Source organism: Microcaecilia unicolor, chromosome 3 (genome assembly GCF_901765095.1).
Source record: "Microcaecilia unicolor chromosome 3, aMicUni1.1, whole genome shotgun sequence".
Classification (NCBI taxonomy): domain Eukaryota; kingdom Metazoa; phylum Chordata; class Amphibia; order Gymnophiona; family Siphonopidae; genus Microcaecilia; species Microcaecilia unicolor.
Genome location: NC_044033.1, coordinates 153,985,186 through 154,001,414, shown reverse-complemented (window position 1 = coordinate 154,001,414; position 16,229 = coordinate 153,985,186). Strand labels below are relative to the sequence as shown.

The 16,229-nt window shown below is 41.8% G+C and overlaps 1 protein-coding gene across 4 annotated transcripts in view; it reads left to right on the top strand.

Annotated features, from left to right (window-relative positions):
- LTBP1 (latent transforming growth factor beta binding protein 1) overlaps positions 1-16,229 on the top strand; it is a 565,328-nt gene that overhangs the window by 411,200 nt on the left and 137,899 nt on the right. For 3 of the 4 annotated variants that reach the window (XM_030196510.1, XM_030196508.1, XM_030196511.1), the window contains 4 exons: positions 5,521-5,623; positions 8,388-8,486; positions 12,543-12,668; positions 14,063-14,188. In XM_030196510.1, coding sequence (XP_030052370.1) covers positions 5,521-5,623; positions 8,388-8,486; positions 12,543-12,668; positions 14,063-14,188 — 454 coding nt within the window. The remainder of the gene's footprint in view (positions 1-5,520; positions 5,624-8,387; positions 8,487-12,542; positions 12,669-14,062; positions 14,189-16,229) is intronic. The other variant, XM_030196509.1, reaches the window with a different exon arrangement.

Here is a 16,229-nt window from a genome sequence, read left to right as displayed (position 1 = left end):
GTAGGTCAGGTAATTCGGGTAAACCTGTTTGAATAGATGGGTTTTCAATAGTTTCCTAAAGGGTAGATATTCACTAATTGACCAAATGTTAGCAAGTGCAAAGTGATGCATGTGGGAAAGAGGAAACCGAATTATAGCTATGTCATTCAATGTTCCAAGTTAGAAGTCTCCGACCAAGAAAGGGATCTAGGTGTCGTTGTTGATGATACGTTGAAACCTTCTGCTCAGTGTGCTGCAGCGGCTAAGAAAGCAAATAGAATGTTAGATATTATTAGGAAAGGAATGGAAAACAAAAATGAGGACGTTATAATGCCTTTGTATTGCCTTTTCTACTCCACTCATTATTTTATAGACTTCTATTATATCTCTCCTCAGCCGTCTTTTCTCCAAGCTGAAGAGCCCTAGCCGCTTTAGCCTATCCTCATAGGGAAGTTGTCCCATCCTCTTTATCATTTTCGTCACTCTTCTCTGCACCTTTTCTAATTCCACTATATCTTTTTTGAGATGCGGTGACCAGAATTGAACACAGTATTTGAGGTGCGGTCGCACCATGGAGCAATACAAGGGCATTATAATGTCCTCATTTTTGTTTTCCATTCCTTTCCTAATAATACCTAACATTCTATTTGCTTTTTTTAGCCGCTGCAACACACTGAGCAGAAGGTTTCAACGTATGATCAACAATGACACCTAGATTCCTTTCTTGGTCAGTGACTCCTAACGTGGAACCTTGCATTACATAGCTATAAATCAGGTTCCTCTTTCCCACATGCATCACTTTGCACTTGCTCTCATTAAACGTCATTTGCCATTTAGATGCCCTGTCTCCCACTCTTGTAAGGTCCTCTTGTAATTTTTCACAATCCTCTTGCGATTTAACAACTTTGAATAACTTTGTGTTATCAGCAAATTTAATTACCTCACTAATTACTCTTATCTCTAGGTCATTTATAAATATGTTAAAAAGCAGTGGTCCCTGCACAGACCCATGGGGAACCCCACTAACTACCCTTCTCCATTGAGAATACTAACCATTTAATGCTACTCTGTTCTCTTTTAACCAGTTTTTAGCCCTATAGGACTATTGTTTATTTATTTATTTATTTGAAATGATTTATAAACCAAACTATCCATTAGTCCTAGGTGGTGTACATCAGGAACAAACACATTAAAAGACACAACAAGCGTAGCAGAATACACAAGAACTACAACTAAGAATCACCAAATGAACTCCCTTTAAATTGACTAGAAACTGCAAGCCTAGAACTCAAGCTAAACTGAAAAGGCCTGGTCAAAAAGAAATCATTTTATCTGTTTCCTGAAGGATTCCAAAGAGACACTCCTACAATCAGAAGAATTGCTGAACGGTTAACTTCAAGTCTAACACACTTACCCTCAAATTCTATATATTGCGCCTTAATTTCTGCACAGAAATTGAAGCATATTCTATAACAATGCATGTATCTTAATTAGTTAACTAGCTAATCAGCGCTGTTAATTAGATGGTAACAAGCAATTATCACCACTAATTGCCATTAAGATGTACACACGTCTCACCTGTAACATGTAAATTCCAAGTTGCATAGTTGAAAAGGGGGTGTGGTTATGGGTGTTGAATGGGCGGATTTACCGCACAGAAATTTAAGCCTATTCTATAAAATGTAGGCATACTTTAGAGAATATGTCTAGGCATGTTTTTTTACCGCACAGATTTTTCAGGTGCCATATATAGAATCTAGCCCTTAACGGAAGGAATATTCAGTAAAAGTTTATCCTTAGAATGTAAACTTACAAGAAAGCTGATACAATCTTAAAGATGAAGCTAATGCCAAGGGTACATTGTTGCTCAAGGCCTTAAAAATCAGTCAACACCTTAAACCTAATCCACCAAAGCACAGGAAGCCACTGGAAATCCTTCAAAGCTGATGTAATGTGATCACATTTTGAGAATCCTGTCAGAATCCTAGCAGCAGAATTTTGCACAATTTGAAGACAATGAATCATTGTTTTAGAGAGGCCCAAGTACTGTGAGTTACAGTAATCCAGAATAGATAATACCAAAGCTTGCAAAACTGTCCAGAAATTTACCTCAGCTAACAAATTCTTCAAACGACTTAATAATCTTAACCTGACGAAGGATTTCAGAAGACTAATACAACAAACCTCTATAAACAACAATTGCCATCTAAGTGACAACATTTTGCCTTTTTTTATTGAAATTTGAAAATAAACTACAGTAGAAATGAAATCACAATATAATTAAATTGTACCATCATAATCATAAAGGAAAGAAAAAACAACGTATTTAATTCACCACATTATGGAAGCTAACCTTAGCGTTGAGAAAAGAGAGAAAAATTACAAAACAATTAAGGATAATACTGTTGACTTATCTAACTCTCCCTATACCCATCCTTCCCCAGAGGAAAGATATCAAAGAAACAAACTATATTTACTTATTCAAAAGGAAAACCTCCAATTGAGAAGGATCATTAAACACATAATTAGTGTGCTGATAGGAAATTAAACACCTACAAGAAAACTGTTTAAAAAAACCCCCAAAAAGGTAGCTCCAACAGCTAATACTTTAGATTTTAATTGAAGCTGTACAGAGAAAGCTTCCAGGGCAGGCTAAAAGCAGCTTTTACATCGCTGATGCTGCCGGTGGGCCTGGAAAGCTTGGAGGCCTGCAGAGCAGGGTAGGGGTGGAGAGAGCCGAGGTGGAAGAGCAATGTCAGGCAAACCGCAGGGAAAGGATAAGGGGAAGTGGAGAGAGGAAGAAGATCACCTGACGATGCCAGTCTGAAGGGGAAGAAGGGGTGGAGAGAAGAGGGAGAGCAATGCCAGACCTCAGGGGAGGGGAAAAGGAGGGTGGAGAGAGGAGGAAAAGCAATGCCGGACCAAAGGGGAAGAGGGGGGTGGAGAGGCAGAGAGCGATGTCAGATCGAAGGGGAAAGAAGGGTGGAAAGAGGAGGGAAAGTGATACCAGACCACAGGGGAAGGAGAAAAGTAAAATATACAGGAGATACTGGAAAGCAGATAAATGGATGGGGTTGGGGAGAGGAAAGATAAAGATGGAGAGAGGGGGAGATGCTGGAATGCATCATGTAAAAAGGAGAGAGGGGACACAGGCTGGATAGAAGGGAAAGAAAGGGCAGGCAGTGGATGGAAGGGGCAGAGAAAGCGGGCAGACACAGGATATAAGAGAGGGCAACAGTGGATGGAAGGGGCAGAGAAAGCAGGCAAACGCTGGATGGAAGGGAGAGAGAGAGAGAGAGAGAGGGAGCAGATGCTGGATGGAAGAGAGAGAGTGTAGAGAAGATAAGGAAAGCAGAAACCAGAGACATCAAAGGTAGAAAAAAGATTTATTATTATATTTTATTTTTTGCTTTAGGATAAAGTATTATTGTAGTTGTAGTGATAAATAGAAAATGAAAATAAGGTGATCTTTCTATTAGACTAATTTTAATACATTTTTGACTAACTTTCTGAGACCAAAACCCCATCCTCAGGTCAGGACAGGATACCATAACAGCAGTATACTGTACTGACCTGAGGAAGGAGGTTTTGGCCTCTGAAAGCTAATTGAAAAATGTATTAGTCCAATAAAATGGTATCATCGTATTTTCCATTTTTTTGTTTTATTTCTGTTTGTTAATTTGTAAGGTGGTGATTGGTATTTGTCAGTTTTTTCACATTTACATGTGCTATCTTTATATTGCACAGTACTAGGGGACATGCATCACTGTTTCTGTGGCGTTGCATTGTATGCAGAATCTGACTTATTGGGGGTTCAGTTTAATTTTTGTCTACATATTTCTGTTTTTAGTTTGTGGTTACTTATTCTATACTTGGTGAGGATGTATCTGTGTTTGTATGTGAAAAAGGCATGGTTTTGTGTTGGCAGGATCATTTTTACTAATGTCTTGTGTAGTTTTAAAATTGGTGTATTGATGTTCTAGTGCTCACTGCAATATTTAAGATGCTGCCTTTTCCTAGGTACACACTTGTTGTGTCAGTCGTGGATTATTACTAAAAATAAATTTTCATATAGAGGAGGGGAGTGTTAAAAATGATTGGCCCCAGGTGTCAAATACACTAGGTACGCCACTGGGGGAAAGAGAAAATAAAGACTGCTTGTAGAGGGGAGAGGCAAAAGAATTTGCTACCTATGGGGGGCAGGCGGGCCCAAGAGAAAAAATTGCTGTTGTGAGGGGGGAGTAAGAAAAAAAGGTGTTGCATGCGGGTGTATGTTGAGGTGGGGGGGGGGGGGGTTACTGCTGGTGGTGTGGATCTGTGGGAGAAAAAAGTGCTGCCTCTGGGAGGAGGAGGGAAGTGAAAAAATTGGCTGGGTGTGTGTGTCTGAGTGGGGCAGTGAGAGGGATGTTCTGACTGGGTGTGTGTATTTGTGGGGCAGAAAGAAGAACATACTGCCTGGGTGTCTTTGTGAGTGAATATGGAAGAGAGTTGTGTAGGCTGTGATAGCGATGGGGTTAAATTTGGCTGCGTGTGCCATGAGGATCAAGTCAATTTGACAGTGTGTCCTGAAATAAGAAGCACAATACTGGACTATACCTCTTCTTTAATCACCATCAGTTTGCTTAATTTTCATTGAGTAGAGAGGTGTGGTAGGCGTATTAGTCCACTCTTAAAGGTAATCAATAGAAATAAAACAAAAATAAAACATGGAAAAGAAAAGAGGATACCTTTTTTATTGGACATAACTTAATACATTTCTTGATTAGCTTTCGAAGGTTGCCCTTCTTCCTCAGATCGGAAATAAGCAAATGTTGGTAGATGACAGTATATATAAGTGAAACATCAAAGCATTTCAGTGACAGTCTAACAGGATGGGGGTGGATAGGTGAGATATGCATGGAGACAGGAGGGTGACAAACAGACAATACAACTTTATGGGCTAGAAAACCCAGATCTTTGTTAAGTCCTGTCTGGTGGGTGTCAAAATATTTAATCATTCTGACTTCAAAGGTCTTAATTTTCGTAAACATTAAAAATTCAATTACTTATAAAATATTACAAAAAAATCTTTCAGTATTAAAAATATTTTCTCAGCTCAGCTCATGCTTAGAATAAAGGCATGGATAAACTGATTGGGAGTTTTTAGAAACATCCATTAGGAATTTTATATTTAAATCTTTTTATTCAAAACAAAAGTGACAGTTGCAAATACAATTCACAGGTAAAATTGAAAACTTAACATGTAATCAATGTAATCAAATTGGAAAGTTTAGGATAAGTACATCAGTGTTGTATATGAGATTTGGTTTTTACCATCAAGTACAAAACAGAAAAAAGTTCTGTCACATCTTGGAAGTCCTTTTTAACATTGATCTATTCTTCATTTTTATCCAATTTTAATGTGTCAGCATTTCTGAGGAATGATGACTGGAAGTAAACTTTACGAGAGGGGTGTGTTTGGATAAGACTGCAGTTAATGTAGTGCATTGTACAGGGCAGCTGAGAGTTTTTATTTACTGCTTGCTCTCATTATTTGTGCAGGATGTTGTTTCTTTGGATAATCGAGAGAAATCACCGCTGGATCCTGGACAGCCTCAGCTTTCTCCGGGTATTTCAACAATTAACCTGGAACCCCGGTATCCAGGTTGTGCTTTTCTTAATTTAACATACAGTGCAAGATAAAAAGAACAAGCAGCACAAATCTGTACAGTTTATTCCTTGTTCTTACAGTACTTAATTGCATGCTGTTTCCATTATTCATTTAACCCTCAAGCTTTACCAGTTGTCAGGTGTAGTGTTGATGCATGTTAAAAGGGGTTTTTTTTGGCAGCGTTAATGCTTTTTGGTCCTGCTGGACTCCTCAGCTACACACAGCTGTTAGACTCCCATTCCTGGAGCAAAATATGGTGTTACAGAATTGTGACTGTTTTCGTTTCCGGTTATGCGCTGTAACTGTAGAAATATATATTTAAAAACCAACAGCCAGAAGCCTGGCTTTTTTACTTTTTATGCCCGATTTTCTTTTTTTTTTAAAAATATGTTTATTAAAGGCTTTTTCATACTGATAATACAAAGGTAAACTCAAAAATAAACACAAAAGCAAACACCCCCCCCCTGCAAATAAACACAAAGGAAGATCAAAGAGCCATGGCAATACCCGGAAACACACAGTATGGATACACAAAATCAAGTGGTGCTATGTGGCTCCTTACAAAAGTGATCTAAACGAGCCCAGGTCTTCAAAACAGACTTAATTCGTCAACGCCTATGGGCCAAAATGGTTTCATATTTCCTAATCACACAAACGTAACTCCACCATTCATTATAATTGAGGTACACATTATTTTTCCAATTGGAGACAATTAAATGCAGAGCAACAGCTAACAGTATGTTGAACAACTTTTTATCGGACTCCAGAAGGGAGACATTAGGACAAGAGGCTCGTAAGATCACAACCTCATAAGAAAGCGCAGTAGTCTCTGGCAGGTGAAAAATAAGACACATTCTTGTCCAAATAAGTTGCCAGTAAGCTCTGACGTTCTTACAGTAGAAGACCATATGCGCTAATGATCCATCCCTCTCCTGGCAAGACCAGCAACTAAAGTTGACACTCTTAGTGATTCTTGCCACATGAGCAGGAGTCCAGTAGGCTTTGTGAAATATAAAATATGAGGATTGGGATATCGCTGCTGACTTAGTGGGACGCAGGGAGTTAACCAAGAAAGTGTACCAGTCAAATGCCTGATTTTCTTAGTGCTTTATCTTCAAACCTTTCGAAGATACCAGTTGATTCCATCTTCAGAAATCAAGACACTGTACACAAAGCTAGGCATTAATTTACATGGGTCAAATAGAATTGTTGCATGAATCCAGTGTACCGTGGTGTTACTTATGATTGTACCTTTTTGGAAATCATGTTGAGACGACCAGCAGGTAAAAGAGCAAGCGCAACAAACTGACCTCATTTAAGAGGTTGGAGGTCCAAACTCATTCACACTGCTGTCAGCTACACTGGCACTTTGCTACTAATTTTGTGAAAATGACTTGACAGCATGGGGAAACAGAAGCCAGCTCTGTGGGTGCTTGAGCACCCCCAATATTGAGCAAAATGTGTCAAGTGGAGTGGGGATTTTCAATTAGAATTAGCACCCGCAACCATTTTGTAAAGTTGGCTCCTAGGCATGGGAATAATCTCCACATTCAAGGAAAATTGACATAAAACTGGACATAAAACTGTCTTTAAGGTCCTGGCTGCCTTAAAGAACAATAAAAGGGGTGTCTTCTGCTTTTATTTCTTTTCCTGGCTGCCTTAAACCTACAGCTGCCAAGATTTTATATGCCCTTGCCAGTAATGCTTATTTAGATATGTGACATTAAGTTATTAGATGAGCACTTGAGGTATGTGAAACCCAAAACATTGGGGGGGGGGGGGGGGGTAATTGCCTGTAATTAGAGTCTATTTAGAGCCTATTCCATAAAGGAAAGTAAGTGCCTATGTTTTAGGGTGACCACTTAACACTAGCTATAGATCTGGTATAAATGTTTGCATCTAGATTGCATGGAAACTATGGCATTCTGGAAATTACATGCATAACTATGCATCCTGCCAATGCTTTAAACAGATTCTACCCATGTTTATGCCCACCTTGAAAGTACACGCCATCATATTTAGGCACCATGTTATAGAAGAGCATGTGTCTGGAATATTGGCATTTTACACACATATATGCACACATATGCATTACATGACATATGCAAATGATTTTGAAAAGAATTTCCTATACATAACCCTCTTAGGATAAGGTAAATGAAGTATCAGAAATTTTCTTGATTCTGGATTTGAGTTCCTAACTGATAAATAGAGTGATACGGAGAGTAGATGGCATGGAAGGGCAGACTGGATAGGCCATATGGTCTTTATCTGCCTATATTTTTCTATGCTGCTATTTATTTATTTATTATTTATTTAATACATTTGTATCCCGTGCTTTCCCACTAAAAGCAGGTTCAATGCGGCTTACATAGTATTAGGTTATACAGAATTTTGTTAGGTAGGAAAATTAATTGTAGCATAGGAATAGCTTGGATGGGTCGGTAAATATAGGCGATATGGGGTAGTGATTGGATGGAGAAGTGATGATAATAAGAATTTATAACAGTTTAAGAACTTAACAAAATTAAACATGATGATTGGGAATGTGCCTTATACTCAAATAATGGGTTATAGTCAACAGGAATAAGGAGTGGCTATATATATATATATATATGTTTGTATATAGACATTAGCTAGAACTAGAATAAGAACGTGGTGAAAATTAGATACATTAAGAACAGGGAAAGAGTATGATGATTAAAAACTATAGGTATAATTATTTTTCTAATTGGGATTCCTCTTCTCTCTCTAATAGTAGTAATCGAGAAAACGTCACCTCCCGTGCCAGTCGAGGTTGCCCCCGATGTCTCTACGTCAAGTGCAAGCCAAGTAATTGCACCCACTCAAGTTACAGGTATGAAAGGGATCAGGTACTGAAACACAAACACACGTGAAAGACAGCACTGAATCACAGTGCTCATTGCGTTAAATACTTCACTGTAATTTCATCTGGCAAACACATCTAGTCCTGGCATGTCTTTATTGCAAAAGCAGTTGCTAGGTATAAAGAATGTGAATCTAGTGAAAGGTTATGCTAGTGAATCTGTATAGTGTATAGAATATTTAATTTGAGTTCCACTGGCACTGCATGTTGCCTTCTGTGCAAGACCCCAGAGAGAATTTACTGAAAGTCTTTGTTGGGATCTTTAGTTCTAAGAGAAGCAAAGTGCCTGTGCCCATTGGCTTTTACTTGATTTCATCGCCATTAATGAATAATTAACTGGCTGTAGAGCATGAGAAATTGGAAATGTGTCTGAAACAGAGCATTGAATTCACATGTTCAGCAGGTCTGTGTTTTAACTTGTTGTAGATGCTTAATTTACTGTTCTAGCATCATCTCTGTCATTTTACTGGTATCAGCTGATATCCCAGCATCACTGCCAGTGCCACCTTTTGGGCTGGGAAGGAGCGCAAAAAAAAGGAATAGAAGCAGGGGGGAAGATAGGCTAAGATACAGTCATGGAGGTCAAGAAGATCAGGAAAGAAAATGAGGGGCCTAAGACAAAATCGCCAACTGTTTTACACCTCAGCCCCTAATAACTATCCTAACACTATCTGCAAATCTTTAACATTGAAATTATTTACAGTGATTGTCAGGTATCAAAACTGCAGCTTACTCATTAGCATTCTTTTCTAGCTCAGTCTGTTGATGAGAGGAATTTGGCATGCTGCTTCTTTGCAGAATACAAAAAACATGAGTAATGCAAAAGCTATCTCATGTGGGCTTTATTGTGCTTCACTTCATGTTAAATCCTGTCATTTCATGAACAGCCAAATGGCATCCATCTGCATGGTACGCAGGTAGTTTATACTTACTTTCCAGCCCATCTTTGGGCAGCTGTTTTCAGTGGTATTATTCGGATAATGTTGCTGAAAATTATAGACCTCATGGTATAGAGTGTAGTGAGAGCAGTCCCCTGAGTTATCCATTTAGGGGCAATATTAAGTCCACCAATCTGAATAGTAGACTGAATGAATATCACTGCTATCCATATAGCACTGGCACTCACCAGATACTGGCACCGAGTATCCAGTTTTGTTTTCAACCATGGCATGCGACATTTAAGAAAAAATACTGAACATCCCAACTGAATACTGACCCATAAATGTTTAGACTTTGATATTGATCGCAAGGTTTTGAAACAAATCTTTAAAATGAATCAGAATATCACTTAACTCTAAGTTTGAAAATACATAAATTAAGTGTTGAGATACACAAACATGTGCTAGAGACATCTAGTCAACCTGGAATTATTCTTACATCTTTTCAAAGCAGGGGCGTATCTGAGGTTCGGCGGTAGGGGGGGCAGGGGCTAGAGTGAGGGGGCACATTATAGCCCCCCCCGGCCGCCGCCGCCCCCCCTACCGCCGTCAACCCTCCCCCTACCGCCGTTAACCCTCCCTCCCTCCCCCCCGCCTACCGCCGTCACCTACCCCTGAGGTCCGTTTCCTCCTGCCGGCTTTTTAAAATATTGCTTCAGCTGGCGGGGGACCCCAACCCCCCGCCAGCCCAGCCGCGATCTTCTTTAACTTCTTCATCCTCGTCGTGCTGAAAGCTACATGCATCCTTAGTTCCAGTTGGACGGAGTCTGACGTCGCAGCACGTTGTAACGTCAACGTGCTGCGACGTCAGACTCCGTCCAACTGGAACTAAGGATGCATGCAGCTTTCAGCATGACGAGGATGAAGAAGTTAAAGAAGACCGCGGCTGGGCTGGTGGGGGGTTGGGGTCCCCCGCCAGCTGAAGCAATATTTTAAAAAGCCGGCAGGAGGAAGCGGACCTCGGGGGGTAGGTGACGGCGGTAGGCGGGGGAGGGAGGGAGGGTTAACGGCGGTAGGGGGGTCCGGGGCGAAATCTGTGGGGGCCCAGGCCCCTGTGGCCCCACGCAGATACACCCCTGTTTCAAAGTGAAAAAGGCTTAGGCCTCCAAACCACAAATGAATTCTCATACTTCAGCACAAATAATAAATTATTTCTTCCTGATGTAGATAAACTGGCTTCCATTTCTCCCCTCTCAAACTCTTAGCCTGTGGCAAGTGGCAGATGGCTGATAGTCTGTTCTTCAGCATATAGTCTAGGATGATGCAAGAAGCAGTTGGAGGGGGGTGGGTTCAGGTTCACAGTGAAGGGGCATAATCGAAAGGGACGCCCAAGTTTTGTTGAGGACATCCTTGCAAAACGTCCCGATGTAGGGGCGTGGAAACCCGTATTATTGAAACAAGATGGACGTCCATCTTTTGTTTCGATAATATGGTTGGGGACGCCCAAATCTTGAAATTTTGGTTGTCCCTAGACTTGGTCGTTTCTGATTTTCGGCGATAATGGAAACCAAGGATGCCCATCTCAGAAACAACCAAATGCAAGCCCTTTGGTCATGGGAGGAGCCAGCATTTGTAGTGCACTGGTCCCCTTGACATGCCAGGACACCAACTGGGCACCCTAGGGGGCACTGCAGTTGACTTCATAAAATGCTCCCAGGAACATAGCTCCCTTACCTTGTCTGCTGAGCCCCCCAAACTCCCCCTAAAACCCACTACCCACAACTGTACACCACTACCATAGCCCTTATGGGTGAAGGGGGGCACCTAGATGTGGGTACAGTGGGTTTGTGGTGGGTTTTGGAGGGCTCGCTGTTTCCTCCACAAACTTAACAGGTAGGGAGGGGGATGGTCCTGGGTCCGCCTGCCTGAAGTGCATTGCACCCACTTAAACTGCTCCAGGCATCTGCATACTGCTGTGATGGAGCTGAGTATGACATCTGAGGCTGGCAAAAAGTATTTTAAAAGATGTTTTTTGAGGGTGGGAGGGGGTTAGTGTCCACTGGGGGAGTAAGGGGTGGTCATCCCCGATTTTCTCCTGTGGTCATCCGGTCATTTCGGCCAACTTTTGTGCCTTGGTTGTAAGAAAAACACAACCAGATAAAGTCCAAGTGCTCGTCAGGGACGCCCTTTTTTTTCCATTATGGGTCGAGGATGTCCATGTGTTAGGCACGCCCAAGTCCCGCCTTCTCTATGCCTCCAATACGCCCCCTTGAACTTTGGCTGTCCCTGCGATGGAAAGCAGTTGGAGACATCCAAAATCGGCTTTCAATTATACGAATTTGGACAACTCTGGGAGATGGACGCCCATCTTCCGATTTGTGTCGAAAGATGGGCGTCCTCCTCTTTCGAAAATGAGCCCAAGTATGTTCTACCATTGCTACTCCTCTTATGCTGCTTCTTGGCTTTATAGGCTTTGTCTATAAAATTTGTTTTGAAAAGATGTGATTTAAGATCTTTACAAAAATGCAGATAATGTGCCATGCATCTTATTGTTAATGGTAATGAATTCCACAACTTTGATGCGAGGTAAGAAAATCCTGTTGCCTAAATGAACTTGTGCTTTACTCCTCTGCAGTTGTGCACACAGAGTACTAAATAATTTCTGACCCCAGTCATGGTATTTCATAATGGTGGATTTATTAAAAGGCACATATATAGTTGAGGGCCTTTCCGTGTATGATTTGGAAAATCCATGACTATGATTTTGAACTTGATTCTTGCTTTCATTGGAAGCCAGGGTAGTGCTTGTAATAAAGGAGTCACTTGTTGGTAGTGTGTAGCTTGGAAGATTAGACGTGCTGTGGTGTTTTGGGCAGATTGTAGTTTTTTTAAGCTCTATTCTTTGCATCCCACATAAACTCCGTTGCAGTAATCAGTTTGGGACAGAATAAGGGATTGTGCCAAAAGGTGGAATGAAAAAATGTTCCTCAAAATAAAAGATGTTCCTCAGGAACCAGTGATCTGAGAGTTGCTGTACAATCATGTCATCTGTTCATTTTTTCTTGCTTTCTGTGTCTGAAAGGTTCATGGATCTGCTCACTGCAGAAAGTTCTGATTTTTTGATACATGTTCCTTTTTTTTTAAATAGAGATTAATGAGTGTTCCGTGGACCCTGATATCTGTGGAGCAGGGCATTGCATTAACCTACCTGTGGGCTACACCTGCGTCTGCTATACTGGATATAAGCCAAATGACCAGAAGACAAAATGCATTGGTAGGAAAGCCGCTACAGATTAACTGGTTTTCAAGCTAGATTATATAGTAGCACTATCCAGAGGACACTGCTGAATATCCTTACAAACCACCTCAGCACTATCCGGATAGTGCCAGGTCTGATACAGGGCAGCACATGGATGCAGCAGGAAGCCATCCTGTTAGCAGCCAATATTAAGCTCAGAAACTGTTCTAACTTTATCCAGATAGCGAGCTCAGTATCACCACTATCCAGATAATTCTGGCACTGACTGTACTGCACAGATATTCAGCTGTGGCTGAATCCAGAATGTCCATATTTTATTTAACTACTGCAGCCAGCATTTATAGAAGCTGACCTCAGCAGCTAAATATTGGAATTCATAGACACAAAATGGGACCTGTTTACTCAATGTTTTCTCCCATTACTAGTTACATATGTTTTCTCTGCCATTTTTCTTTACATTTAGGTGTAGATATAACACCAGTGGCGTTCCTGGCCTGGATGGCACCCGGGGCGGAGCGCCGATGCACCCCCCCCCCCCCCCCGCTAAATGACACCTTCCCCCCCCCCTCCGGTGCACGTTGCTGGGGGTTGCCGCGGCGCGCCTGCTCCAAGTTCGCTAAACTTCGCTTCGCTGCAGCTCCCTCTGCCCCAGAACAGGAAGTAACCTGTTACGGGGCAGAGGGAGCTGCAGCAAATGAGCGACGAAGTTTAGTGAACTCGGAGCAGGTGCGCGCCGCGGCACCCCCCCCCAGTGGCGTGCACCCGGGGCGGACCGCTCCCACCGCCCCCCCTTGGTACGCCACTGTATAACACATTGCTATTCAATGCTCCCTCCAACAAGTTTGAAGTGCACTGAATTTGAAAAGTTCAGTTAGGAAGAAATACTCTTAAATGCATTGGGAACTCAAGTGGGAGGTCTCCCAAACTCAGCTGAGACAAAATGAATGATGACTGTGCTGTGGAAGAGGTGGGCAGGTGCTGTGGTTTTTTTTTTCAAGCCTATAAAATAATGATGACTGCCAGAATGGTTAGTTTTGGCAACCAAAATTTGACAACTGGTAGTTAAGTCTTCACCAGCCCACAGAATGATTTGTTCTGTCCTCTGGAGCTGTCTGTTTCCTCTCAGACAAAAATTTTCTCAAATGCTGTAATAATAACCCAGACTGTCTACTTTTATTACAGTATATGTGATATAGCCATAACCATGCTACTCATAAGTTATAATTTATGATCTGTCAAACAAATATACTAGTCCTATCAGTTAACAGCAAAGTAAATATATATTTTTTGTCTAAAGAAAGATCCTTTTCATGACTGAATGAAACGCTTCCTACTGTTGCTTAAATAATGTCAAAGCATATTATCGATGTATTGATTCAGTTTTTAATATCCTTGTATGCTTTAAACAGATATTAATGAGTGCGCTCAGACCTCTCACCTCTGCTCACATGGGCACTGCGAGAACCTGGAGGGAAGCTACCTATGCGTTTGCAACGCTGGGTTCATGGCCAGTGAAAGAGGAACCGACTGCATTGGTAACAGTTTACTCCTTAATTCAACTTTAAAAAATGCATATAGACACCCAATAAAATGTAAGATTTTTTTATATATACTGCTCTGACATTTTTCTAAATAAAATTCAACTTATCTGAAAAGCATAACAATTTTCATATGAATGAGAGCATTGAAGAGGGCCTCTTGTGGAACCTTTTTGTGTGTGTGTGGATTTCCAAGGGCTAGGGCATTCTCACGTATTACTTTTATTTGCAAAATGTGTACTGTTTTCCCACTGTTGGAAATGGAGCCCTGTTGGTATGGGGATTGATATTCAAAAGAGTTAGGTACTTGGATCTGCATAAATGAAAGATTTCTCCCACTGAGCTCCTGTATTTAGGTTATACTTGTTAATGGGCACCAAAATATAAGCAAAAGAAAAGTAGAAAAGGACAGGACATGGAAATTAAGTTCTCTGCTCAGTGCTGATCTACAGTGCTGGGCGCAAACTTAAGCAGTTAAATTTAGGAAAAGTAAAACAGGCCTAGATTTAAGTGTCTCCAGTTTTGGCAACCTAAGCTTGAGGAATTTTCATTCTAAAATGGCTGAAGTTTTTCCAAACCTTAGGCTCCTAAAATAGGCCGGGCTATCATTTTCATTGAAAATGGGTCTACTTTTGTTCCAAAACTATAGACACATGGATGTTTTCTGGGGCAGCTAGAAGAATGTAAAACAGTATGTTGTTGAATTTAATGCCTATAAATCCATTGAAAGCCCTTACTTCACAGGCTAGTAACTGCCTGGTCAAAGCTGCTATGCTGTCAGATATCTCAGTGAAGTGGAAGATAATGTTACATTATTTATTTGTTACATTTGTATCCCACATTTTCCCACCTATTTGCAGGCTCAATGTGGCTTAACATAGTACCGTAGAGGCGATCGCCAATACTGATATGAACTATTACAGAGTGAAGGTTATGGGAGAATAAAGGTCATGTGTGATAGACACATTAGGAAATTATAAAGGAGAAAAAGTTTAAGCTATGTCCAATACGATTTTGGGTTTTGGTATGTTGCAGGGTTAAGGCATTTAAGTTGGATCATTAGGGTATGACTTTTTGAACAGGTTGGTTTTTAGTGGTTTCCGGAAGATAAGGTGGTCATATGTTGTTTTCTTTAAGAAGGTTGGTTCAGGAAGTGCCTAATTGTATTTGGTGTCCTGCCCATTCACTGTAACTCCACAATAATGTGCTGTGGAGCCTTCATTCACACAGCAGTGTCTACTTCTAGGAGCCGTGCAGAAACAGTGCCTGCATATATGGGTGTGCTATTTGGAGATAGCACTGTATGCCTTACATATTTTTATGCATTCAGTGGCATACCAAGGGAGGGGCGGTGGGGGCGGTCCACCCCGGGTGCACGCCGCTGGGGGGGGGGGGGGGGGTGCCGCGCACCTGTCTGCTCCGCTCGTTCCGTTCTCCCTCTGCCCCGGAACAGGTTACTTCCTATTCCGGGGCAGAGGGAGCATAGAACGAGCGAAGCCGACAGGCGCGCGGCACCCTCCAGCAGGTAAAAATGCACCCGGGGGGGGGGGGTTCCTTTCGCTGGGGGGAGGGTGTGTCCTTTCGCCGGGGGGAGGTGGCCTTTCGCCGGGGGGTGGGGGGTCGTGCTGCACCCCGGGGGGGGGGGGGGGCGCATCGGCGATCCGCCCGGGGTGTCAGCCACCCTAGGAACGCCACTGTATGCATTCTTCAAACATCCATGTAATTCTGCAGGTGGAAGCTGAGGAAGGGGCAGGAAGTTATAACATGTCTCCTTGGATCATCTGTTTCTAATTAGCCCGCAAGAGGCAGAGGGATCTCTGGTTGCTCTAGAGCAGGGGTCCTAGACCCATGGTGCCCGCACCCATCAGGGATTCAGGGTCAAATGGGGCATAGAGAAGAGTCTTGAAATCTGAGGCAATTTACTGAAACTTACTAGATGAAGTGAAGGCAGTTATTAGGACCGTTATTGGTAGTATAGCTGTGTAGTCCAAGAAAGAAGGAGAGAATCCAAATCTCAACAGATGTGCAGCAGCAGCAA